Source organism: Lonchura striata, chromosome 9 (genome assembly GCF_050655825.1).
Source record: "Lonchura striata isolate lonStrDom1 chromosome 9, ASM5065582v1, whole genome shotgun sequence".
Classification (NCBI taxonomy): domain Eukaryota; kingdom Metazoa; phylum Chordata; class Aves; order Passeriformes; family Estrildidae; genus Lonchura; species Lonchura striata.
In genome coordinates this window covers 17346289-17371761 of record NC_140711.1, presented here as the reverse complement: position 1 = coordinate 17371761, position 25473 = coordinate 17346289, and the positions used below count along the sequence as shown (strand labels likewise).

The window sequence follows — 25473 nt, the reverse complement described above, 5'->3', positions numbered from 1 at the left end:
GGTTCTGTCCTCCCGGAGCTGGCATGGGGCAGTTCGTGCGTGCCGAATGGAGCACCTGAGCCTCCGAAATGGGTTCGGCCTGTCCCCACTCCGGGGCAAGAACCGTCCAGCCCCGCGCCGAGCAATGTACCGTGCTGAGGCTGCCTCCACAGCGTCCCTGCGAGTCACCGGCACTGCCCTAGGCTAAGAACCGTTCTATAAAACTTCACACTTCACAGAACAACAGAGACTAAGAAAAAGGGTGAAAGTCTTCATCTCGTCTGACTCTATCGCAAATAAAAGACAGCCTTCATACTGTGAGAAGTAATTCACTTTATTACCTGTTCAGTCCCAAAAGTGCAGTGGTGATGTGGTCGTTGCGAAAGAAGTGTAGCAGACTGCATAATTTCCAGTTATTTTATATGCACTATACAAAAATTTGGATGCTTAGTATCTAGAGCATTTGACATACATTTGTCTTTTCATCCTGGCGTGTACTGATATCCCTATGTACTGTGTTTTGACACTTCTATGTCTAAAGTATTTCTTTTACTGAGATTTTGTCACTGACCGTATCTGTTTCAATATACCTTGTTAAATGCCGCTGGTAGGGTCAAAACATTCCATCAACAAATTCTGGTCTACAAACCAGTGGGTTTCTGGCAAAATCACTACATACATAAATATATATAATTTCCCTTAATTAAGTCTTCATTAGGGGATGCACTGCTTGACAGCATATTCCAAATAATAATTGATCTTAAAAGATCAACTGATATTTTTTCTGCATGGAAACTCAAAACTCACTAGCTAAACGTGTTTGGTCTTTACATGTTGATAGTGGGTTTTTTCACTAACAATATCTAGGCTGTATGTTATTAAATCACTAACAAATCCAAATATAAACAAATATACTGAATTCATGTTTATTTTCTGCATTGCTTATTTCTCAAGCTTTCTCATTTGCTCATTTATAGGGAAACAGCTTGATCCTTCTGAATGCAAACAGAATATTTTAATCTTTACTAGATGAAAACATTTTAAAGTACAAAGAATCATTTAAATAGTTTAATACGCTCTTTCAACAACAATGTCATGTTCTTAAAGCATTTGACATTGCAAATTCATAAACAAATAAATCCGCTGTTTCTAAACAGATCAGAAAACTTGTTCTGTAGCTATTTCTGGTTTCACTGGCATCCACTGGAGACCATGGGAATTGTTTGTGAGGGATAAGGGAAGGTGGAGTCTGCCTTCCAATGTGTCTTTAACTTGGTTACACAGATTTACAAATTTTGGTAATGAAATAAAATAAGGAATGGAAAATGCAACCATTTAGAAGACTAAAATGTGTGGAAAGAAAAGGTTGAGGCAGAGTTGGAAAGATAAAGCAAAGGAGGGGGACCAGCCCAGTAAAAATGGTTAATTCTGAAAGAATGACAGGTATATCTTGTGTTAAAAAGCTTGATTTGTAAATGATCCATTTCAAAGAGCAGGGGAATGTAAAATAAACTAGATAATGCAGTATAATGCATGCATTTTCTGTCTTTCTAGAGTTGCCACCTTATGATTAGCCTTCAAAACCAACTACAGTAGTTTTCCTGGGAAGATCTCATCATATATGGCAATATAAATCATAAAAGCTTGCAGTGACTGGGATGCAAACAGGCCAGCAGTGGAGTGCCAGTGCACACGATGTTCTCTGCTGTGCAGCAGGTTCTCACAAAGGGCTGGCCCATAGCACAGTAACAGGGGCTCAGTTTGCTGTGTGGTGGGAAGGGCCATTCCAACAATTACCTAATACTGTTGCATCCTTTTGGGGATTTTATACATCTCCCATAACAGTGGTGGGTTGGAGTTTTTTGTAGACCTTTTATACAAGCAGACATAATATATTCCCCCTGTTTTCAGAGACATCAAGAGGTGATCACAGACTCTACAGCTGCAGAGACATCCCACACAATGTTAAATTATCCTGCATATTGATTCAAAAGAAGACTTGAATAGCTCCAGGCCTCCATAATGAGAAAGCAAACAACCTCTCAGAATTTAAACAGTTTAGAAAGAAAAGATAATCCAGCAGCTCTACTGAAAGGTATGATAACAGACTCTCCCTTACTAGGGCACTTCACTCTGAGCTCTTGTTTCAAACTACAGAATAAGCAGCCGTTCAAAATGGCAGCTATCTCAAAATCATTGCAGATACTGCAAAAGAGTTTGGAGTATATTTTATTCTTAATTGTCTAGACACTCATTCCCACACGCAATCTTGCCACTTTCAAAATAGGGATCTTTGTCCCTATTAGCCTGGCAGGTCAGAAAGACATGCTGGGAAGAACAATTCCAAGTTCTGCACCTTTATAACCCAAACTTTACTCATTTATGTTCACTTGCATCAGACTGACTGCATACACATAGTTCTGAAGCCTGTGTCCCAGCGAGGGCTGCAGTGGGCATGCCTGAGATTTTTGAATATTTTCCCCTTTTTATGTTTGGGGCACAGCCACAGGTTGGGACAAACATTCAATATCCTCAGACATCTTTCAGATTTGATCCTCGAGCTGAAAGTAGAACATATCTGAAGGAATCTGGATAGGTGGCTGGGCTGTGTGAAGGATCTGTCCAACCAGCCATCCATCACACTCAGGGGGACACTGTTAGCAGTTCTCTGAAGATGTGTAGCACAACTTCTGTTCTGCGCTCCACCTTCTGCAGATTGAAAATCTCGTTTGTTATGTTTGTTATGTTCTTACTGATGGCAAAATAAAATTAATATTGTGCATCTGGAACACCTAAAAGTCTGTTAATCTTATGAGTGGAAGGCAGTGTCTTTCCAATAAAAAATTGCAGTAAATTGGAGTTTTAATTGTGTACAATACTAATTATTGCTTAGAGTGAAAGCAAAAATGAAAATAAAAAGCAACAAGATGGCAATTTTATAAATAATCATAACACTTTTAATTGTATTTAATTTTATGCACATAACGTACTGTATTTAGTACAGTGTAACAGAAATACTGGTTCTGTAGGATTTTGCTTATAGTAATCTGGCATTTTTCCTCAATTTCTTATTCCTTTTGATTGCTGCCTTTTACAGCCTTTGAGCAGCTGAACAACATTACATATTATTTAGCTGAATACACATCCAATACACTAGAAAATGCACTTTATCATTATAAATCGGATACTGTTACTGGTTACTTTGTAACCAGTGCCTGGTTACTCTACTGAAATTGAATATCAAAAGCTGCAAAAGTATTTTCAAGTTCTCCTTTCCTCACATCTTCAAGTACAGATTAAGGATGGTCTTTGTCCTTTAAAGTCAACATCTATTTTTATGCTGATTTCTTGCAGTATGTTCTTTATATTGTTGTAAGAACAGGGTGACAGTGCTTATGTCCTTGGCTGAAGTCTAATTATTTTGTTTCTGATGGAAATTTTGAGATTCTCAAGAAAATAATTTGTTGTCATTTTCGAACTTTAACATGAACCCATATGAGAACCCATAAACCCGTATAAGAATTTTACCATAAACCCATAATATCTACTTTCAGTGGAGAATTTTTCTCCTTTTATGTGTAACATTTTTTTGTTCAATTAGCTCTATGTGTATTATATAGCACCTGACATCTGTTCATTTAGAAGTATCATTGCTTAACATGGATTTTCAGGTTTATCTGCTGGGAAGGTTTAGGTTGGATTATTTCTTTCTTCCTGTATACCACTCTGTGATCAGACTGTTTTATATTATACTAATCAGAATTTTCATGGCATGGAAATTGTGGGCATGTGAACTTTATTCTTCTTTTTGTATTATTTTGTATAAGCGTGAACCTGGTAAAATTGCACCAAATGTAATATATCATTGTTTGGATATTGGCTTGGACTTCTGTGGAGTTGTCTGAAGTAACTGATTCAAATAATAATTTACTTCATCATGTTCCTTCAGTGGGGACTGTTCATCGATAATGAAGTTATTTTATTGTAAACATCTAAAATCCATAATACAGGAAGCCTCATGAATGTTATCAGCAACTTTGCATTCTTGTTTACTAAAGGCACCGTTATTATAAATGAGTTTGAAAATGTCTATGGGAATGCATTACTATGGTAACTGGGAACCACAACAGCAGCTGCTTGCTCTTCATTGCTGTTGCATATATACATTAAAGCTGACAATGCCTCTTCATTCAGTTTTAACATGTGTAGCTGAAAAAAAGACATCAGCATTTCAAAAGCTACACATCTGATGTCAAATGCAGCCAATCTGTTAGTTAGGTTTATTTAGGCTTTTTGTTTCAGTCTCAGAGTTATTGAAAAATAAGATAGAACCTTAGCTTTAACATGATTTTGTGCAATGAGAAGTTGCTCTTCCATGCTGTTTTGTCAAATTCAAAACATTAGAAGATTTTTCCAGTAATTTGCTATCTGTATGTATTGATTGTTATAGCAATTATAGTCAATAATTACGAAGTTTTTCTCTCTTGACAGCCTTTCTGGGAGGAATCTATAACCAGGGCTTCTGTTCCATTTTTAATGTCCCATACTCTAAGAGCTAAAATCCAGTCAATTGTCCTCCAGCTCCATGCTGTATTCGGTTTTACATTTCAGAGATGTCTTTAGACCTAAGCTATGCCATTGTGCTGTGCCATCAAGACACTTCCTAAACAGAGTGTCTTTTGGTCCAGTGGGCAGAGAAAATATGAAATGTGTTCTTCATGTCAGTAAGAGTAAAATAATCACATCCATCTTCTTAGAAATCTTGTCAGAGAAGTATTTTATGTTATCCTTTCATAAAGATGAGGAAAATATAACACAGAGAGATTACAAGTCAGATTGAAATCTCTAGTATTACTTGTAGAAGTAGAGCATTATGTGGCATAGAAAAGGGTTGAAAGAATTAAAATCTGAACTTACAGTTTGTTGTGCTGGTCTGTAAAAAAAACAAACCATAAACTAGGACTGGAAAAGATTCAGAGAAGAGCTGAAGGTTGACCAAAAATACAAATTCCTTCCTAGGAGCCATGAAGCAAACTAGGACTATTTGGTTTGAGGAAAAAGTATTATGGAAGGATATGATAAAGTACAAGATGGTGAGTATGATGGAAAGGCTGGGTATGTCTCAGAAGTTCTTCGGTTTTTCTACCACCAGAACTGCAAGAACCAATTAACCCTGCCCCCACAACTTAAGCTTGTAGGATCTTGTTTCAGAACAATGAGTGCTGCACTGGTTGATAGAGCTGTGGAACTGCAGGCCAGAAGTCATTGCAGACGGCCAGAGTTTCTGTTGGTTCTAAGGAATAACGGAGAGTTCCAAAAAAGAAGCACAATGGTTTCCATTACATGGAAACTGACTTTGGAAGTCCCTGAGCTGAAAAGGATAGCTCAGGTGCAAGAAGTCTGCAGGAGTATTAGGCAACAGTACATGTACACCCTATTCCTGCTGCTTCTTAGACATGCATTTCCTGGATAATGCCTCATGACAGGCTGCTGGTCTACAGGGACATTAGCTTTGGCCCAGTAGCTTGTCCCTAAGTGTCCATACCCTGCAAACAGTATTGCCTTTCAAAGTATAAAACAACTGTAAGATATTTAGTTTTACTATATTTGGTTTTCACACATGAAACAAATGCAAATATTTGAACACTGTCAGCAGATCAACTGTTTGACAGTAGTTCCATTATTATTCTGTTTACAAAACATTGCATCTTCAAACTCTTCAACTTCAGTATAAACTGAAGGGCTAAAACACTTTCTTTCATGTCCATTTATTGATATATTTTTTAAAACCTAATTGAAAGTTTGCTGCCACTGGGATGAATCTTCTAAAGGATACAGAAGTTCTCTTAACTGCATTTTGATAACTTCCAGGAGTAGGAAATGTAATGTGAAATCACGGAGCTCATTAAAATTAAGTCATACTGGAAAAAACAAAGAAACAGTTGGTAACTCTGAAAGTACTTAACCACAGTCATGAAACAGATAACTTGACTTAGAAATAGCTGCCATAAAAGAGGCTACTTTTTTAAGAGCTGATGTCTTTTCTGTTCCTTTATCACTATCACTTAAGGTACATTCATACCGCCCCTGCAGCACACACACACACCACACCCCTGCAAGCAAAATCTTGCCACATAAACCCAATATAGAAATTGTTGAGAAAATTAAGTATTTGAATATGCCATACTTGCCAAACAATCTTAAAGCTTAATCTAGCAGATAAATAATTACCTAAAGATAAATTAAATCAATTTTACTGTGGTATGAAGTATGTGCTAGAACAAGTTATGACAGCTAATGAGAATAATAGTAACAAGAAATATAAAGTTAAATTTTAAACTACGATAATAGGAGTTAAGTTTTTGTAAGGAGGGTTAAATACAAAGAATGAAAACAGAACATACTACATGGTGATAAATATGTTTAAAAATTAAGATTTTATGTAGAAAAGGTAGAACACAAGTAGAAGTTGGTAGATACATTCAAGCTTTAGCATAGGGCTGCCAATATAGCTGTCTTTAAGCACAACTTCTGAAAACACTGCAAACTATTAAAAATAATTATAGTCAAGGGACTGCACCATTTTAAGAATATTTGCTTAAGAAAGGAAGATCTGAAATGAGCTTCTAATTAGAAAATGTTGCAGTCAAGATCAGATATCCAAAGTAAAGGACTAAACTGTGAAAGTGTACCAAGATCCACTAATGGCCTACATGTCCCTCCTTAACTAAGGCTACTCTTTTTTCCTGTGAGGACTTCTCAAGTTTTCTCCTGTGTAGGTCACAACTGCAGCCACAGACGTCTCAGCTGTCAGCACTGCTGCAGTGCTCTGGAGGCACCACTGCTAATTCCTTACAGGTTCAAGCGTCACTGATAAATGAACCACTCATTTTAAACATAATTATATCTGATAAGCGAGAGCATCAAGGAAGTATGTGTTAAAGCAACAAACAGCAGAGGGTTTTTGAAAAAGCATGGAAGACTGAGTTACTGAAAACATCACTGCTAAAGAGAATTAAAGTATTTCTGCTTTAATGCTAAGTGCTGGATAAAGCTCTAATTTCTATAGAATGGAGAAAATCCACAAACTAGTGGATAAAACCAAACTAGTTTTGTTACTCTTACATGAAAGAGATCATATAGAGAAGCAACTTGGAGAATAATAAACCACACCAGGACAGACAGATTTTAAAAAATTCTAAGAGCTATGCTTTCAAAGAAAAGTCTGACCGCATAGGAAATTAGCTCACCTCTTCCCCAAAAATACAATTCAAAAATAATTTATTTTTTTTTAACTGAATGTTAGAAATGTTATTTAGTGCAGAATCAGCACTATTACTATATAGGAGCTATGAAAAGTTCCATATTGTCTCATAAGATTAATTAGTTTAGTCTAGGAAAATATCTTTCCAAAGTCTTTGTGTAATAAAAGAGAAATTCATCTCCAGAAAGGAAATAATTATCTAGAACAATTTTGCCTTGGCTTATGCAGGCAGATTTTTCATTCTTCTTAGTAAAGCAACCACTGAGGATTCTTAAAAATCAATAAAACAACCAAGGTGTATTGGAAGCAGAATTTTCTTTAAATGTTGCAGGCTGGCTTGCAAGTTTGGAAAATAAATTTTTGCTGAGAGGTGGAATCCACTGTGTAAGTCAGCACCTACTGCTGGAATGTTCAGAGCCATTCCACTGCCATCCCAAAGGCTCATAACAAGTTGATAACAAGCCTAGAAAGGTTGAGGTCTCATGGAATCAGCTGAAATCAACCCACACTGGGCATACATTCATCAGGGAAATGGACTACATGATCTTCTGACTTCCTTTCCATTCTAAATTAATCTGTGATTCTGTGATTTTTCCAATTCACGTTTGCAGGATAAACTGTTGATCAGTTAAGCAATGGATGTAGCTTAATCAAGAGGTAACTTTTTTAAATTTAATTGTATGCAGTATGTAAGGCATCAAAGTGTCCTTTCTAGTCTAGGAAATATGAAGCTCATGAAAACAGAACTTCATATGTTACAATAGTAGATATATTGGAAGGAAAAAAATGCATCTGATATATGTAGTCATCTGCTTAACACTCTGCTGAGATTTTGCTGAGAAATAAATAACAAATTGCTGTCAAGTTGTGTCACTTGAAAGCCAGTTCTAGCTAGTTTTGGCTTCAGCCAACAGTTTCACATATGGAAAAACATATAGTGCTTACCCAGCTTTGCAGATGGACATGGCAACAAGGCCTACGTGTTTGCAGACCTTGTAATAACGATGACGAGAATAAAGAGATTATGGCTACTCATGCCTCAGGCTTTCCTGAAAGGTGGTTACATCCACACAGGTGGGTTTAGGTAGGTCACAACCACAGCAAATTCTGCTCAAAGGTTGGTACCTACTGGCCACTCTGTGTTCTATCACAAGGTGCTTTGGTCTTCACACTGGTTTATCCAGGGAAGTTGCAGACGAATTACAAAGCAGCCTGATTTTGTGTCTGAAGTTTGACTTAAAGATCACAACATGAAATTACACAATTTCTAGCATGCACTCATGAAAATGAATAGAGCTGTACTTTGTAATTTGCAGTCCAAAGAAACTTACTTTTAGGGATCTGAGGTCATAGGATTGAGCAGCAGTAGAGTGCCATTTTATTAAAATGGCATGTCTTTTAAGTTCAAAAATCATTCACATTTCAGAGCAAGTTTTGCAGCAGTCCTTATCAACTACTGATACATCTCATACAAGGGAGACAGGAAAAAATGAAACAGCCTCACCAAGGAAAAAACATCAAGAGTTTCATCCTCTGATCTGAAAATTCCTACAGAGACAAGGTCAGTTAAATTACATACTTTCTGTACTTTACTCCAGCTGACAATCTGCTGGTTATAATGCAAGAACACAAGGGCTCAAATAGATTTTTCTGCCATGGTGTGCCATCTGGCATAGAGCAGCCTCACAAATGCTGCTTCCCTGCTCTGCTTCTGCAGATCCAGTGATGGCATAATTGTAAGCCCTGTCAGTTTTCAGCAGCAACGTCAGCTTAATGCAATCTATCTGTAGGTATCAAAGTCACTCATGCCAGATGCAAATGTTTCATTGCCCAAACTTAAAGATGTAATTGTATTTCCATGCAGAAAAAAATCTCCAACATTGGAAGTACATTTGAAAGTGCAGGAGGATTAAAACAAAAAGTAGGGGATTATATCTGGGACTGGTTGGTGTATTGGTGCTTAACAGAATAATGCATTAGGCAGCACATGAGTTATTTCACTGCTGTGGTGCCAAGTTGTGATCCCATTTTCCTCTGATGCAAGAGAGATGAGGACCTGCTTTTAATAAGTGAAGCAGTAACACAATGAACCATCATGCAGTTGCTGTTAAGTGTTCCCAAGCAGCACTGTCAGTACCTCTCACTACTCAGGCAAGGATGTGTGTCCCTGTAACTTGGATTTCAGAGCATTAGGAACCATGATTGGATGTGTGGTAATGCTGGGATGCTGCACAGATGGTGACTGGCATAAAATTACTCCTTCATTTGTGACTCAACTCAGAATCCAACCTTGTGTCTCCAGCAGGGACAGGACAGAAAACCAAGTCACTGCAACGGCTTTTTTCCTTTCAATTAAATTTTTAAAGTATCTGTCCAAATGCTGCTGTTGCAGATTAAAATCTTGCTTCCTAGATATTAATGGTACAAGGAAAAAGACATTGCAGAGTTTATAGTAAAAGCTTCATATATAAAGACATGCTAAACATCAAGGTCTGCTGTTCTGGAAAACACCTTTTAATACATAGATTCCATGCTACTTTTTCCCCACACTTATTTATTTATGGCACTAACTGGTGTTGATTGCATATTCCTCAGTATATTATTCAGTATTCAAGTGAACAGAAGGTGTTTTTCAACCCATTTATGATACAATATTGTTCAGTGGTGTTAATATACATCTCACACTTACAAATACACAAAGAAATTGGGCATGCACACATTTGACAACCATAATTTTGTACTCCTACTGACAAGGTTCCAGCTTTCTGTGATTCTGCAGTTTTAGAAATACCATTCTCCCATGCAAACCTCTGTACACTGTGGAAGTAACTTAAAAAGGAGGCTTTTGAATTACACTCCATAGTTAAGTGCTTAGAGAGCAAAGACAGATTACTGCAAATGAGACTGAAGCAGAGGGCATTTGGAGGGAAAGTCCTTTGTACAACTATTGGCAGCATTTCTTCAAATAAAGGGTAGGTCATGATGACATCAAAATATGAAGCCCCTCTATAGCTGGATACGTTACTTTAGAAAAATGTTGAATTACTTGGCAATGCTTCAACTACACTTCTGAACACTTGTACTGTAACTACTCAGGAATATCAAAATCACTTGGAAACAGAAATAAATTATATCCCACAAGTCATAAATGATAAATACCCTATGGAAAATATGTGGCAAAGTCAGGAAAGGAGTTCAGATGTCTCTGCTATCTCATATCTGGACTTCAGAAGAAGTTGACTTCATCAGTTCTACATTTATTATTAGCAATTTTCCCTCCAAGTTTGTCTTACCAAAAGCATCAATTTCTGAAAAAGAAGTGCCATAGCTCCCAAAATAGTCATGCTGAGTTCAAAGAAAAACAAAACCACTCAGTTATTGGGAAGTGGCTTCCTATCACCTCTGTGCTTTTGAGACAGTTTTTCTCTTGGTTTACAGGATCCGTATTTCGAGTGATGCTGCCTGCTTCCAGTTCCATCTGAACACTCTTCTCAGTATTGAGGGCTCAGAGTTTTTCCTTGACTCTACATATTAACTGAATTTGCCTGTCCTTCCTGTACGAGTTTTCTTACAAGATGATGTGACTGTCCCATGGGAAATGGTTTCTGCCTCTTCATGAGAGAGAGGTGGGATCAATTCCCATTTTCTTTGTAGATGTACTACCATGAGCTGTAACAGTTGTCCAATGTCTCAAGAAGAGCAAGGTGGAAAAATACATGCTGATTTGTTGTGAAGAGTAATTTAATTCCAGAAGACCTTTTACATTTTCCTTCAAGATTTCATAATCACTGTCTGGTTTTTGTTGTTGTGTTTTGTTTGGTTGGGGTTTTGTAAGACAATCCATCATGGGAAAAGGAGTAGGAGGAAAAAATCCTATTTATAAAGCCCCAAGTTTTTATTGTTATTTAAGAAAAATATCTTTTTCCTCACTAAGTCACACTGTATTGACTTCTATTTGCTTTGCAACAGAAGCTCAGAAAGCAACTTTTGCTTACAGATATGAATGCTGGAAACAAAATCCATTCTTTACAGTACTTTTGAAAATGTTACCTCACTTACAGGAGAATGTTTGAACTATTTAAAGTAATTTTACTGCTTCCTTAGGACAAAGAACATACTATATTTAACCACAGTATGTGGTATTAAAAACAAAAAGATGGCCTAAAATGGCTAAATACAGATGTAAAAATATCAAATAGGATTTATTTTTATAATGAATTCAGGTAGAATGACAGAACACAAGTAACAAGTAGTGATTGTTTGTTTTCATGGCAATAACAACTCTATGAACTGCAAAAACAAAAAAAAGTGTCTGATTTATATTGCACAGAAAGAAAAAGCCAAGCTGAAAACAACAATAATTTATGGTTGAGCAGATGGCAAATCAAGCTAACTCTAGATTTAGTTCCTGAGCAAAAGTTCTGTTTAAAATACATTATTTATCTGGCTAGCTATTCTTATGGTCCCTTCCCAAATGAGTGATAAATTTGAGGATTGTCTCAGAGGGTTCTTGCAATATCAAAAATTGTCCTATTTTCCTTTAAAAAATATAATTTTAATATGAATTCTAGAATTGTTAAAGAAGAACATAATAATTTGCCAATTCCCATTTGGTATCCAAATATTCCTCTATTTGTCTACCATGACTGCAATTCAGTTTAAAAATTACATTTTAAAATGCTGTATATCTGTTGAAATATTACATGAAAACTTATGAGATACACTTTCTTTTAAAAAAACAACATACTAAGACATTTTTCTCAGCATATAATATTTCATTTTGAGAATATGCTGAATGTTTTAGTAACTTTAAATAATATATTAAAACATTTTTGCTAACTTTTTTCCTGAGAAGTTTAGCTCTATGTGAGAGGGGAATTATTAAATTCCATGGAATTGTTTTCTATGGGAGATTCAGGAGGAAATGTTGAAATCTGAACTTTCATCAGGAAAATGCAACCCATTGTGTCACCAGAATACCAACATTCTGTTTTTTTCTACTATTGTAACATATGAAAAATATCTATTGTTATAAAACATTATTATAGCCACATTCCAAATATTGTTAGTAATAATATTATATTTTAAATTCATAATTCCTAGATAGAGGAACAACTTCCAAAGCCAGATAATGGTATTTTCAGTTTTACTTCTTTTAAAGCCCCTAAAATTAAATCAATATGCAAGATGTAAATGGAACTCAAGGAATTGCTTTCTTTCAGAGGCAATAAGTGACCATTTGCTCACCCATGTTGAAATGGATCTTTCAACAAAAGGCCATATTCAAAACCAGAGAACAGATAAACATAATAGCCTGTGTTTTGCTGGCAGAGTCTTCCGGAGAAACAAAGAGAACCTTTAAGCTTGCACAGGAATGTGGCAAACATGTTTTATGATGTACTGTATCCCATTTAAGACCCCAGAAGTACCCTGGGGTTTTTTTCTTATGGGGAATATTGTGAAATATATAAGAACTACATTTAAAGACTTTTTCTGTATACACTTAGAAGGCAGGAAGAAGATCCAAGCAACAAGCGGAATGCTCAATCTTTATGACTGTTCTGCCTTCACATCCAGTAAAAGGCAACTGGTCAGTAAGTTCCAATTTCTCCTCTTTTCCAAGATCAGTTCAGTTGATTCCTCTTTGAAGTGGGAGAATATGTGGATTCACAAAAGTTCTGGGGTTTGCTGCTACCAAAGCAAATTTTAAAAGGACTGGTGTGAGACATTGATTTCATAATCTCTTACTTATGGCTCATTCCATCTGAGAGAATCTTGTTTCTGGTGGGTGAGGCCCTCCCCTGCAGTGCTCCGCACCCCTGCAGGGCTGTGCTCAGCAGGCAGAGTGTTGCTGGGTTTGGACTGCCAGACATGGTGGAGAGAGCATTAATGGAAGAGTCCAAGCTGTGCTCCAGAGAAACCATGTCAAGCACCAGCAGTATGTAAATCTAAATCCAAACCCTTTTTCCTTGCTAAGTTGCTCTATAAGGAACAACTGCTTGTCCTGACCTGCAATGGAGGCAGAAGATGGGCAATGGAAAGGACAAGGTGGATAAAAAGCACTGTTAACAACAAATATGAGAACGAAGCAGGAAAGCCACAAGTGCTGGCTCAGTTTAAGTAACTTCCTACCACTTTATGTCTGGGATGCTTAGCTGATTTATCCTAAAATTCTTTTCTTGTACCTTCAAGGATATTGAGCAGTATGCTGTTTCCTCCTAAACAGTATCTAACCTAACCTGTGAGAGACAAGAACATCCACAGCAGTCTCAGTGTCCTGGCAGGCATTGTTTAACCAGTTGAGCATTTATTAGAGAGCACTTGTCAGAAAACAGGTGTGCTTCGAAGACTCACAAATCCAGCTTGTTCCAAGCCTTTAGTAACTTGGAATGGGGAGCCCCAGCAGCTCCTCTCCCTACCAGGGCCAGAGAACTGCTGCAAGTGCTACTATGGGGCATGAATGGAAAGAACAGCCTCAAACAAGGAGTATGTATCTGTTTGCCCTCAGACAGCAACAAACACAGCCCTGGGTTTGTTTGTTCCTCATGTCAGATAATGCACTTTTACTAGAAGGGCAGAGAAAATAATATCTCTCAAATAGCAGGACACAGTTTGTCTGTAAATTGTACAAGAATTCACTAAACATCCAAGCAGACTATATGAATAATCTAAAATACATTGTATTTGCATGTTAGAAGACAGGAAAAAAATCCTCATATGGCTCAGAAATAGAACAGATTACACAGTCACAGTTCATAAAGCTTTTCCTAGCAAAGCAGAAAATCTCACAAAAATTAATGGTCCCCAAAAATTTCTAGTATTTCAGTCTCCTGTGTCTTCCATAACAGACCTGTGGAAGATGTTCACGTAAAGCCTAAGTGAAACTTAAGCAAGAAAAGCAGCAGTTCTAATGTTATTCCATGTCCAAACTGACAGAGGAATGAAAATGCTGGAGTCACCATAAGATGCTTTGAGTATGATGGAGTTTATGTATGACTTTTGAATTTCATCTCTACATTATAATTTTTCTTTTGTGTATACAACTCAAAAGTCTAACACTACGGAATGCAGTACTTTTTTGCTTCCTCTCTCTTATACCTGCAAATTAAATACCCAGAAAAACAAACAAAAAACAGTAGGACACTGAGCATCCTGGAGCCCAATCTTAGCTGACTCAGACTTTGGGCAAGATGACCCACGAAGTCCCTTCAAATCTGAATTACTCTTTTATTCTGATTTTTTTTTTTCTTGTGCTAAATTAATCAGAAACGAAATAAGATAATTGCACAGGATTCACAATAGATCATTGTTTACAATTCATGAGCCTCTACTCACAGAAAGCCTGGCATTCATAAACAGTAAGAACAACCACTTTGACCAACAGGCTTGTGTACAAACAAAGGAGTGCCTAAATGGTCTTTGACCAGCAGATGAAACTGATCACCAGAGGAGAGCAGAATTCATAAGAAAGGATTTTTTTCATGATTTGTCTTAGGACTATTGCACAGCTTATCTTTGGAGAGCAGAAGAAAGAGAAATAAAAATTACTACTGCAGCAAGAAAGACAATGCCAGGTTTTGAGGGAATTATATTAAGGGAAAGGAGAGATAGGTGAGTCTGGATTCCTTCTGTATCTTGGTCTGGGTACAAAATAATGCTACAGAGCAGTGAGCACACCAAAAGCATGGGAGTACCAGAGAGTCCTGATGTTCTGCAGGCATCTGACAGTACCTGGGGAGTGACTCTTTTAGAAATGCATACACAATATGTGCTGATACAAGGTGTCACTTGAGTTTTTCAACTGTAATGGCAATTTTTCACAATTTCTTACTTTTCCCATAGCAAATGAAAATCTCTACTCTGATCATTCTGGCCTAGCTCTTTCTAAAGAGTTCAATGGCATTTATTTCAGGTACTTTTATGCATCTAGTCATGACTGCTTAAAATGAGCAGATTGTCACACAAAATATGCATGGTAGAAGTCTATAAGAGGACTTCTTAGGTTTTTCATTTTGCAGCAGCTGTTGAAGTGGGCATGTCAGAGTTGTTATTCTGGGCATGCTGAAAATTATATTTTTTGTAATTTTGCCTGTAACTTAACCCTTATAGATGTGATCAAGGGTAAGGACTGTTCTGACACAAACTCATAGCAAATTTCCCCATAACGTCACAGAAACAGTGAAGGAGAGAGGAAAAAGAGGAGAAAAATAATGAATTCCTGAAGAGGCTGCCAGATAAAAGCACAAATGATGACAACAGTCATAATATGTGATCATTTGGGTATGACCTAATGAAACAAACACGTGTGGGTGGACACATCAAATACAGTGCTTTCCAGCCTCAACTTCTACTTGAATGGGATTGCTGTGACTTTGAAAATATCTCCAGGATACCTTAAATAGAACAGAAATAGCTCAAAGACAAAGCTGACTTTAAGACCTTCTTCAGAGGTCATTCCCACAGTGTCAAAAAAAAAAACAAAAACCTCAGGGATACTGCGAAGAAATAACATCCTTTGGAAGAATAGCATTATATCCACCTTTTGAGTAGGGATACCTCTTCTGTGAAGTGATGATATCTCCTTGAAAATGTTTAGTTTCTTGTCACTATTCCCACAAAGCAACAAAAGGGAAACATTTCTCCTAGAAGAAAAACATATAGTCTAAGTACTTTAAAGATTACATTTTTGTTTCACAAATCTTCTGTTTAAATAAATACACATAGGTCCTTACAAGGACTATGATATGTTTGATCTGAGAATTGGCTATTTAGTCACAGAACTTCAATGATATTCAAAAGAAAAAGATTATCATTTAAGTCAGACTTTACTGAAATACAGTCACAGACATCAAAGCTTTGTTCCCAGGCTCAGCTGTTACTGACTGAATGAAGCCCTACCCTGTTGGCCACAGTGCTGAAAGTGGATTCCTTTTGTTATTTATGGACAGAGGAGTTTAGGATCAAACTGTGGTTGAAGTTAATGGCAAAACTCCCACTGACTTCAATTAGAACAGAATTTGGCTCACAGTCTCATTACTGAGCATAACAATTAAAAGAAGCTTTTACAAGCTGTATTGCTGTGCAAAAGGGCATGAACCATGCAGCAGATTTCATTGAACCCACAGCCAACAGTCATTGCTATAGCAACTGAGGTTCTAACAAAGGTAGTCACTGTCTCTATAATCATCAGGTGTCTCTATAGCAACTAGAGTTTCCAGAGAACAAGAAAAATATTTGAAAACTGTCAGTTGGAAGAAAAGAGGTTTGTGAATTAGGAGGTCGGAAGCAAGAGCAACATAAGGGTAAAACATGGCTCGGAGTAAAGAAAAATTATTGTCCCAAACTTACACAGAGAATGGCAAAGGAAGAAAGAGCACAGGCCAGGGGCTCAACTGGAGATGAGAGAGGGGTAAGGAAAGCAATATGGCACTCCAAAGGGATATTCCCAGATCTAAATTAGTTATGTTTCAGACATAATTCTCTTAAAGAAAAATTGGTTACTACAAAAGAGTGCAGGGCCAAACTTTCTTTGCAATAGGAGTTACAGTCCACCAGGATTTTCAAAAGCACCTGCCTGCATTTCTTGTGCCCACATTCCTTTACAAACATAGCCCTGTTCATCTTCAAAATGGAAGAACACAATCTGTTCTCTTGAAACATAGCACAGTACAATTATATAGAAATGATGATTAACTGCTCTTAATGTTACTTAAATGCAAGTTTATAAACAGTGTTGAAATGAAAAAAGGAACAGCTGCTGTTTGGATACTGTTAGGGATGAAAACAGCAGTGTTAATTACAGGTCTGTTTCTGTAAAATACGCTTTTAGGCTCTGAGCTAGGCAGCAGGGTTATCTGCACATAAGAAAGGCCAGCATATGTAAATGTAAGTCCCCACAAAGAATAGTTTAGTGATATTGGCAGAACCTATAAAATAACTTCAGACTAATCTGATTCCTACTGATCTAATGGAAATAAGAACTGGGGCAAGATGTTTAGTTTAATTAGGAATTATTAAAATTGTTGATGTTCACAAACTAAAAGTAATTCAGTGGGATCAGCATGCTTCCTCTGAAAAGAAAGTCACAAAAGTAATTATGAATTCCAAATAGGATCCAATCCAGTATACTGATGTACTACAATGCTTTGTTTAAATAAACCAAAACCTATCTTTAACCTGGAAAATTGATAAAAGACCGAGTAGTGCTCGAGTCAGATTTCCATTTCACGTGTAAGGAGAGCCCTCTAGTGGGATGTGCTTTCAGATTCGACTCGTGGAAAGAGCAGCCCTTGTCATGCAAGGCAGTTAAATCAGGTATTTGTTCCTGCATTCCTTACTAGCGTTCTGTTACAACACAGTGCAATGTAATATAACTTGTACCTGAAACAGAAGTCACCAAATGACACACTGTTGAACAATGAACCTGAGCAAAACAAAAAGCTCTGTACCAAAATACTTTTCCAGGTAGCCTTTGGGGGTTTGGGAGGGAGGGGGGATTTTTGTTGGGGGCTTTTTTAAGCCTTAAATGGCAATGATATTTACAGTCAAGATATTTACTGCTGTGGTGTGGCCATCCTGAATTCAGCAGTTTTTCTATAGCTGCTGTTTACTCAACACAACTGAGTCAGTGATGTGGTATCACCATCAATATGGAAGCATGGGGTATTAAAATCAACAGCCCAGGAGAGACTGATCTCCAAGAGAACTGCCTCAAACCACAAGGACCTCCCAACATGCAGAAAGTCAAGCAAACCTGGCAGAAGGCTGGTGTGGATGAAGGAACACCTGGCTGGGCCCAAACAGGAAAAGGAAGTAGAGAAATGGAAGCAGAAACAGGTAACCCAGGAGGAATACAGAGACCTTGCCTGAGCACACAGAGAAACACTGCCACAGAGCTGGAAGTCAGCAGGGATAGAAGGAAAAGGGCAGCAAAAGTGGCTCCTGCAAGTGTACACCCAGGCTCAGTGGGGCAGAGAAACTACTGACAAAGGACACAGAAAAGACAAAGGAATTCAATGACCTTTTTGCCCCAGTTTTTAGTAAACACGTTCCAGCTTGTAGCACAGTCTGTGAGACTGATGCATTGCATTGCTTTTATAGGAAACTAAACTTAAACCAGTGTAAATGCACAAGTCCACAGTTTGAAGAGTTGAATATGAGTCAGCTCCCCAAAGTAGTCTACTCTGAGGAAACTGTAATTCAGAAAGATTTAACTTAAAATTGTAATGATAAAAATTATCTAGATTGTTTTTTAGTTTATTAAAATATTTTTTAAAATACCACAGGACAGCAGTTCAAGCTGAAAATGAGCATTAAACCCACAGAAGTAAACTTGAAATTACTTCCTTCATAAACCTGACATTCAATTACATGGATTAATTTAAACTGTATAAATAGATAATATCAGTTTTCCACAATTTTGTAAGAAGTCATTTAGTTCTGAACCTGTTGCCTTAAACTGTCTAAACTGGAACAGATTAACTCTCCTCTAACAACTCATAGAACCAAAGTGCTTCCTGTCTTTCAAAATTTTTATTTCTTCAGACATGCTTGCATTTCTGACTTACCAGTGAGAAAAGCACCCATGAGCATTTCAGGTCTGTCTAAACTGAATTTGGTCTCTGAAGGTAGATTCCAGCATGATCAGCTGGTTGTTACCTGTTATCACAGGTTGCATCAAATTTACTCATGCTCTAAGGAGAGATAATATTTTTCTCTGTTGATACAATGCTTCTTGACAGTGACATATGAGCAGAAGGATCACAAGTCTTGGGAGATTAAAAGTCCAGTTCCACTCAATTCCATGTATATTCATCATAATTAGTACAGTATTTTAATAAGTCAGTAAAACAGGCTCTGAACCAAGGAGGGGAAAAAAACCAAACCAGACTTCATCTTCTGGATAGAAAGCTGTATTCCAGTAAACAGAAATTATTGTTAAAACTATTTTTCAGCTAAGTGTAATAGCTGTAACATAAAGATACAGAGATTATGTGGATTCATTCCTGTCTCTAGAGGCTCTGTGACCCGTGTAGATTGAATACCAGAAATATCAAATAAGAAAAACCCAAGTCTGACCTCAGGTAAAGAGAGAACAAGATCAATAGTAACTAGCAAATAAACTGGTTTTATAGGAGGGCTATTCTAAGCAGTAGAAGAAAAGATTTAAAAATGCACAGAGGCCTGGCAGTTATAAATGATGCTTAGCCCACCACTGCAGGCTTAGTGGCCTTAAGTGGCCTTAGCCCACAGTATTTCCTGGGCAGTTGTGTATAGAGCAGGAGCCAGCAAGGCAGATCTTCTTGGCTGGAATGGATTAGAGAAGGATAACTACTTGTGATCCCACTAATCCTGTTCCAGTCTGTCTCAGGATTTTAGGCAAGCGAGCTGTGACAGAACATTTGTTATCTGTGTACTCACAAAGTGATTGATTTCTCAGTTTCAGAGTTGGTTTGGCTTGGTCTTTTAATTATATATACAGATGTACTTGTTTTCAGTGTTTGCATTTACTCTTGTCTATATTTTTCCTATGTTTGCAGAATTGCTAGTGGTGCTAAAGCTTAGTATCTTTGCTTGGAATTCCCACTAAGTATAATTTATTACCATTTTTACATTATGCTCCTTTTCTGACTTTGTATCTTCCAAGGTGAGAATCCCTCTACTGATTTACAAGACTCCTCTTGCTTTCTATTTCATCTTGATAGTTTCTATTGGGGCAGACTTCTACATCTGCCAAAATAAGGATTATTATTCTGTGAAATTCACAGAGTTTATAAGGTGGATACACAAAATAAGAGCACTACCTCTTATTCATTAAAAATACATGCCAGAGGAGATGAAGCAAATACTATTTGAAGTAAGAACACTATTATGAGAATTACTTGACATACTGCCTTCCACAAAAAATTTTACTTGTTTTGTCTCTTTCACCTGTTAAGTAATATTCAGAATATCTTCCCCATGAAGACTTTCTTTATTCACCCGGTAGCCTGTTCTTAAAGCCAAAATGTATCTATTTTATCAAGTTCCCCTCCTTCTTAATTTATCATCTGTTATCAGTATTGGAAATATGATGCAGCTGTTGCAAAAGATTGTTTTCCTATTTAACCTGCAAACCAACCAAAACTTGGAGAGAAGTTATTCCATTTTTAGGAAGGCAAATTGCTGCAGGGCCTGGGATACCCCTAAAAATAGGCTTACCTGAAATAATGTGGAAAGACCTAAGCACAAAAAAAAAAAAAAAAAAAAAAAAACCAACTGATCACATTGCCAACAGTTTTTCAAGTGAGACCTTATTGCAAACCCAGATAAGGTTTTCTGAGTCCATACTGTTTTACTGTATTTTCCATGGGTAGCTCTATTTTCTCAATAGAACTGCTCCTAGTCTACTCAGACTCATCATTCTTTACAAACCTGTACATAACAAAAAATTGCTAAAGAGCCACTGGAGAGGTGATTTGGCTTAATTTAGCTCAACAGGTTTCTGGCTCTGCGTACCTCTAATAAAATCACATGGCATGCAGAGAAAGGTGTAACAAAACTAACAGGATTGAAACATTTCATGCAAACTCCTTTGTTACCCACAGCTTTCACATTAGCTCTTCTCCATGTATGACTCTGAACGTTTGAGGCATCCCTCTAAGTAGCCTATAGGTACCAAATGACACCAGATTATTAAAAGCAAAAAGCATTCTAAAGGTCCTGCACTACTTCATTCCAATATATTTCCCCCCAACAATGCATGTATAAAATTATCACTTACAAACATCTTGCAACAGTTATTCTGCCTTAATCACCACATCTTTGGCATATTTCAGAGAGTGCATAGTAATAATGAATACAATGGTTGAGAATGCAAAGAAAAACAACAGTTTTTAGATGCCAATTCTGGATTCCTCAGAAGCTGCAACTATGATGAGTGGCTGGGTCTGCAAAGCTGATTTGAAACTGTCTTACACCCCTGAGAGGAAAGCAACACCTGAAACCCCAGTTCTGTAACATGGTGAGTGCTGTTTAGAACCAGACTTTCCCAAAATTACATAAGGAACTTTGGAAGAATTTAATCCCCAAGTCCAAGACCTGCAAGCCTGATGCAAACCCTGAAATTCTGTTTTCATTTAAGCTCTGATGTGGTGCAAATTGCTGTAATATTTGATTGCTTCACAAAGATGCATCCCATTATCTTGTGAGATAGAGCAGAATCACAACACTATTTTGCAAAAGAAAAAAGGCAGCTTTGGAAATTAACACTTATTTGTTTCAAATACCTCATACCACACCTGCTGTAGCAGTAAGATTAAGGAACTCCTTGTTATTTAGTGGAAAATCTGAGTTCAGGTAAATTAAAATTAAAACCTGAGCCTGGTCTCCCAAATCTGAAATGAATAGTCCCATCATGGAGATTTCCAGAATAAAATTACCTTCTTTCACTGTTTTGGGCTGCTTCACCAATGATTTTATTATAAGTGCCTGCAAATTACTTATTTCACAGGGTGGAAAAGAACTGGCTTTCATAATAAACAAATCTTTGGGTTTTATTGCAAAAGAAACCAAATGTGATTATTTTAAATTGATTTTTTTTGCTTGCTTTTGATACTTCCACATTGGAGATGGATGATCAGACCCACAAAATTGAGGTCACTGTCATTTCCAAATTGTGACTATGAAAACCATATCAAGCCTTTATTTTTATTTTTTCTCCCCTATGAAAGTTATAAGCCTTGGCTATGTGACCAACATTTTTTGTAAACAGTTGCATTAGTTGTATAATGAAATTGCTACACCCAACTCGCTTACACTATTTTTTAAATTCAAAATACAGTACTGAATAATTCTCAGAAAATACCAATTAGCATCATTACCCTTGCTTAAAATTGAGTTGCAGAGTTCATTAATTTGGGAGGTGTCCTTGGGTTTCTGCCAGCTTTGCATCTCACAGAGGGTCCCTTGAAAATTACTTGAGAAATACAGTTTTAACTTGAACAACCATGACTGTGTTTGCAAATTATAATGTAAACCTAGAAAAAGAAAGAGAAAATAAGGGAAACACAAAGAAGAGAAAACAGTGAAACACAAAGAGAACAAAGTGAAACCACTTTGACAGAGACTGAAAAAATATCTGGTAAGAAAAGAAAAAGCATTAATTAAAAAAGAGCTAAGAGGAAAATAATATTCTTAGAAAGTGAAAGAAAAAAGGGGAAACCTGTAAAGGAGGTGAAATTTGCTTATGCAGAGGACAGAACTGATTGATTATTGAGAACAAAATATTTAGATTGATTGAAGAAACAGTGCCTCCCTGGGAACACTCTATTATGAGGTACAGCTCCAAAACTGCTGAGAGTATGGACAGCTGGGTATTCCAGGGTTATTCACCTTTGACACCTGCCTGACTTGGAATGGATTTTGTACAGATAATTTTTCTCATATTTTGATATTAAATTCTCATAACTTTTTTTTTTTTTTTAAACACATTTTGGAGATAAATAATCTTTTAAAATGAGAAGTAGAATTGCTGGTTTTTCTGAGGAAGATTAGAGCTTGTTTGAAATTCTCTGCATGTAAATGCATCGCAGCGATGACCACAAACAGAAAAGCCCAGGAGTATTTGCTATATAGAGAGTTTTTCTGGTGTAATGGAATAATGAATTAAATAAATAAAAATGTGCAAAGAGCAGAAATTATGAAAAGTATATTCCACTGCATTTTATTCAGTTCAATAAGGTCAATAAGGTTCAATAAGGTTTTAAGTACTTCTAATTTCAAGTAATTGGACCCTTGCTTTTACAGAGATCTGTCTTCTAGCAGCATCAATACAAGTGCCTAAATCTTGAAGTCCTTATCTATTGATTTGTTTTCTTCTTCTGTCTTTGCACCACAGTAATGTGCCACCTTTATTCTATGTCACTGACATTTCAACATGGGGAAGTGGGAAGAGGAAAGCTTCTTAAACTTCCAAAATGTAGTAAAAGTAGTTATACCATTTTTTTAACATTATTTTTTCCAACTTAAATGCAAAGACAAAAGAGAACTCCTAGGACTCGGACTGGGCTGTAAACTACAGGAAGAAAACATGATGAACACACCTGAGTTTTACTACAGAATTTTAGAAATGGAGAGTTCGAGCCTTGGAGGCAATTTGTGCATCCACAGCCAGAGCAAGCACAGTCCAGCAACACAATCGTACCATTAAAAATGAGACAGGGCAGCTTTAAGAGAGAAACAGGAAGCTGTAACTAGAATCCAGCTGAATTCTGAGCTGGGGCACTTTACCATGAGGCTGCAAATGAAACAGATGTGCTTGCTGTGAATTTCTGTAGTGTCTGAAGTTGTTGTACTGAAGGTGACAACACTTTCCTTCCTGGGATATTTTTTTCTTTCTTTTATTTTTCACATACTTTCTATAAAGGGAATGAAATGGAGACGTTGAAGAAATATGTATCAGGGAAAGATGAAGATCACTTTTATCATCAGGGAGCTGTGGAGCTGCTCATCTTTAACTTTCTACTCATTCTTACAATATTAACAATTTGGTTGTTTAAAAACCATCGATTCCGCTTTCTGCATGAAACTGGAGGAGCTATGCTTTATGGTGAGTATAAATTCAAGTGCCAGCATAACACTGGACTAGTTGCATATTTATGATCAGGCACTTGAGATCAAGTGCTGACAAAGCTCAGAAATGTGCTGAATTAAATGTCATCAGCTCCATAAGCGCAGGGTAAAATAATGATGTGACAGCATCTCTCCTGAAGCAGCCAGAGGCTGCCTTGGTAGGGGACTGTGACGAGCTGGTTGCCCCCAGCATGTGCATCCTGCTCCCTGTGCTCGGGCAGCAGAGAGCTGGGGAGTTCACTCTTTACAAAAACAGTCTGCTTGGGTTTTCCTAACATTCAAAGCTGTTAGTCTAAGGAGCCTTGTGGATACAGACATGTTGTCTAATAATGCTGAAATGATCTTGAGAGCTTTCTTTTGCCTTTGCTCTGTGCCTTTGAAAAGCACACTGAAGAATGTGTCTCAAGTTTGCTCTCAGTGCTGTCATTGTCAGGAAACTTTAGCTTGCCTGCCTAGTTCTAATCTTTGATGAGGTTTTGCAATGTTGCATTTCGCTCTCACACTGAACTTTCCACATTGTCCCCTAAGTACTCTCTGGTTTAATGGCACACACAAATGTAATGACTCCTCCTGTCACTCTCTTAGTGCTGTTTCACTGAGAGACTCTACTGCCATAAGATACATACAGGAGGGCAAACTGTCAAAATGGAAGATAGAATCAACAGCTCAGTCATTACCTGAGTGTCAGCCTGTTCTGACACATTCTATGCACACCACATCCTCTGGCAGTGCAATACACAAAACTGGTTAAGATGGGTGCCTCTACTGCATGGCTTCCTCCTCTGTTGTGCTGTGTGCCATGTGCAGCTGATGGCATTTTCTGAGGATTTAGGCCAAAGCTGTCAAAACAGAAATGAAATGTGGGAGAACACAACAAAACAAAAATAAATAAGTATGGAATTAGATTTCTATTCATCATTTCGTTCTGTTTTGCTGCCTGCCCAGAACATACTCTGCACATCATGAGGATAACCTGCTCATATTCTTTGGATTGGTTAAGAGATGAATGCTCCAGGAGGACAGAGCTTTTGAATTATTAAAACATTCCTCATGATTGTAAATAAACTATCTCTTTAGTCTTGCATTATTTATGACAACCTTCAAACAGGGAAAAAAGCTTATATTTAGAATATAAAAAGCTAATGATGTCCTTCTTATCCTTCAAAATTTTGGATATGGGTGTAGTTATCTTTAATGCCATAGAATGGCAATATTAAAAAGAGAGTGGAAATTCAGAAGTCAAAAGAGAAGTTGTCAGATCAACTGGCAGCAACTTTGGGAGAAAATCTTCATGATACCAAGCACTGACAGTGGGACAAGTCCTGCCCTCACTTAATTTCACCTTCCCTTTCCAAACAATTCCAATTTGTACCTTTTCTGCACAAAAAGAGGTCCCAGTTCTTACAGTTTGTTTTGCTCCAGCCCATTGAGCTATATATTAGATCTGTGAATAGCAGTACAGTGAAACTGGCTTCAAGTGACAGGATATGGGCACCTATTGCACTGTGTCCTACAGGTGACAGGTGGGCCCATATTCCTCGACTGTGCCCTCAGGGGAGTAGCAGTGCAGAGGACAGGGAAGGCAGTGGGAGGAACACAGGGGAAAAAAACAAACATAG

General features: G+C 37.3%; 1 protein-coding gene and 1 long non-coding RNA gene across 5 annotated transcripts in view; one reads left to right on the top strand and one right to left on the bottom strand.

Moving 5' to 3' along the window:
• Nucleotides 1–292: 292 nt before the first annotated feature.
• The window catches only part of LOC146766639 (uncharacterized), a 45652-nt gene continuing 20471 nt past the window's right edge, over nt 293–25473 (bottom strand). For both annotated transcript variants that reach the window (XR_014957209.1, XR_014957210.1), the window contains 2 exons: nt 22105–24693; nt 293–15885 (listed from right to left, as the gene is read on the bottom strand). This is a non-coding gene — a long non-coding RNA (uncharacterized LOC146766639). The remainder of the gene's footprint in view (nt 15886–22104; nt 24694–25473) is intronic.
• SLC9A9 (solute carrier family 9 member A9) overlaps nt 23657–25473 on the top strand; it is a 195124-nt gene continuing 193307 nt past the window's right edge. For all 3 annotated transcript variants that reach the window (XM_021536919.4, XM_077785661.2, XM_085587168.1), the window contains exon 1: nt 23657–23831. In XM_021536919.4, coding sequence (XP_021392594.1) covers nt 23657–23831 — 175 coding nt within the window. The remainder of the gene's footprint in view (nt 23832–25473) is intronic.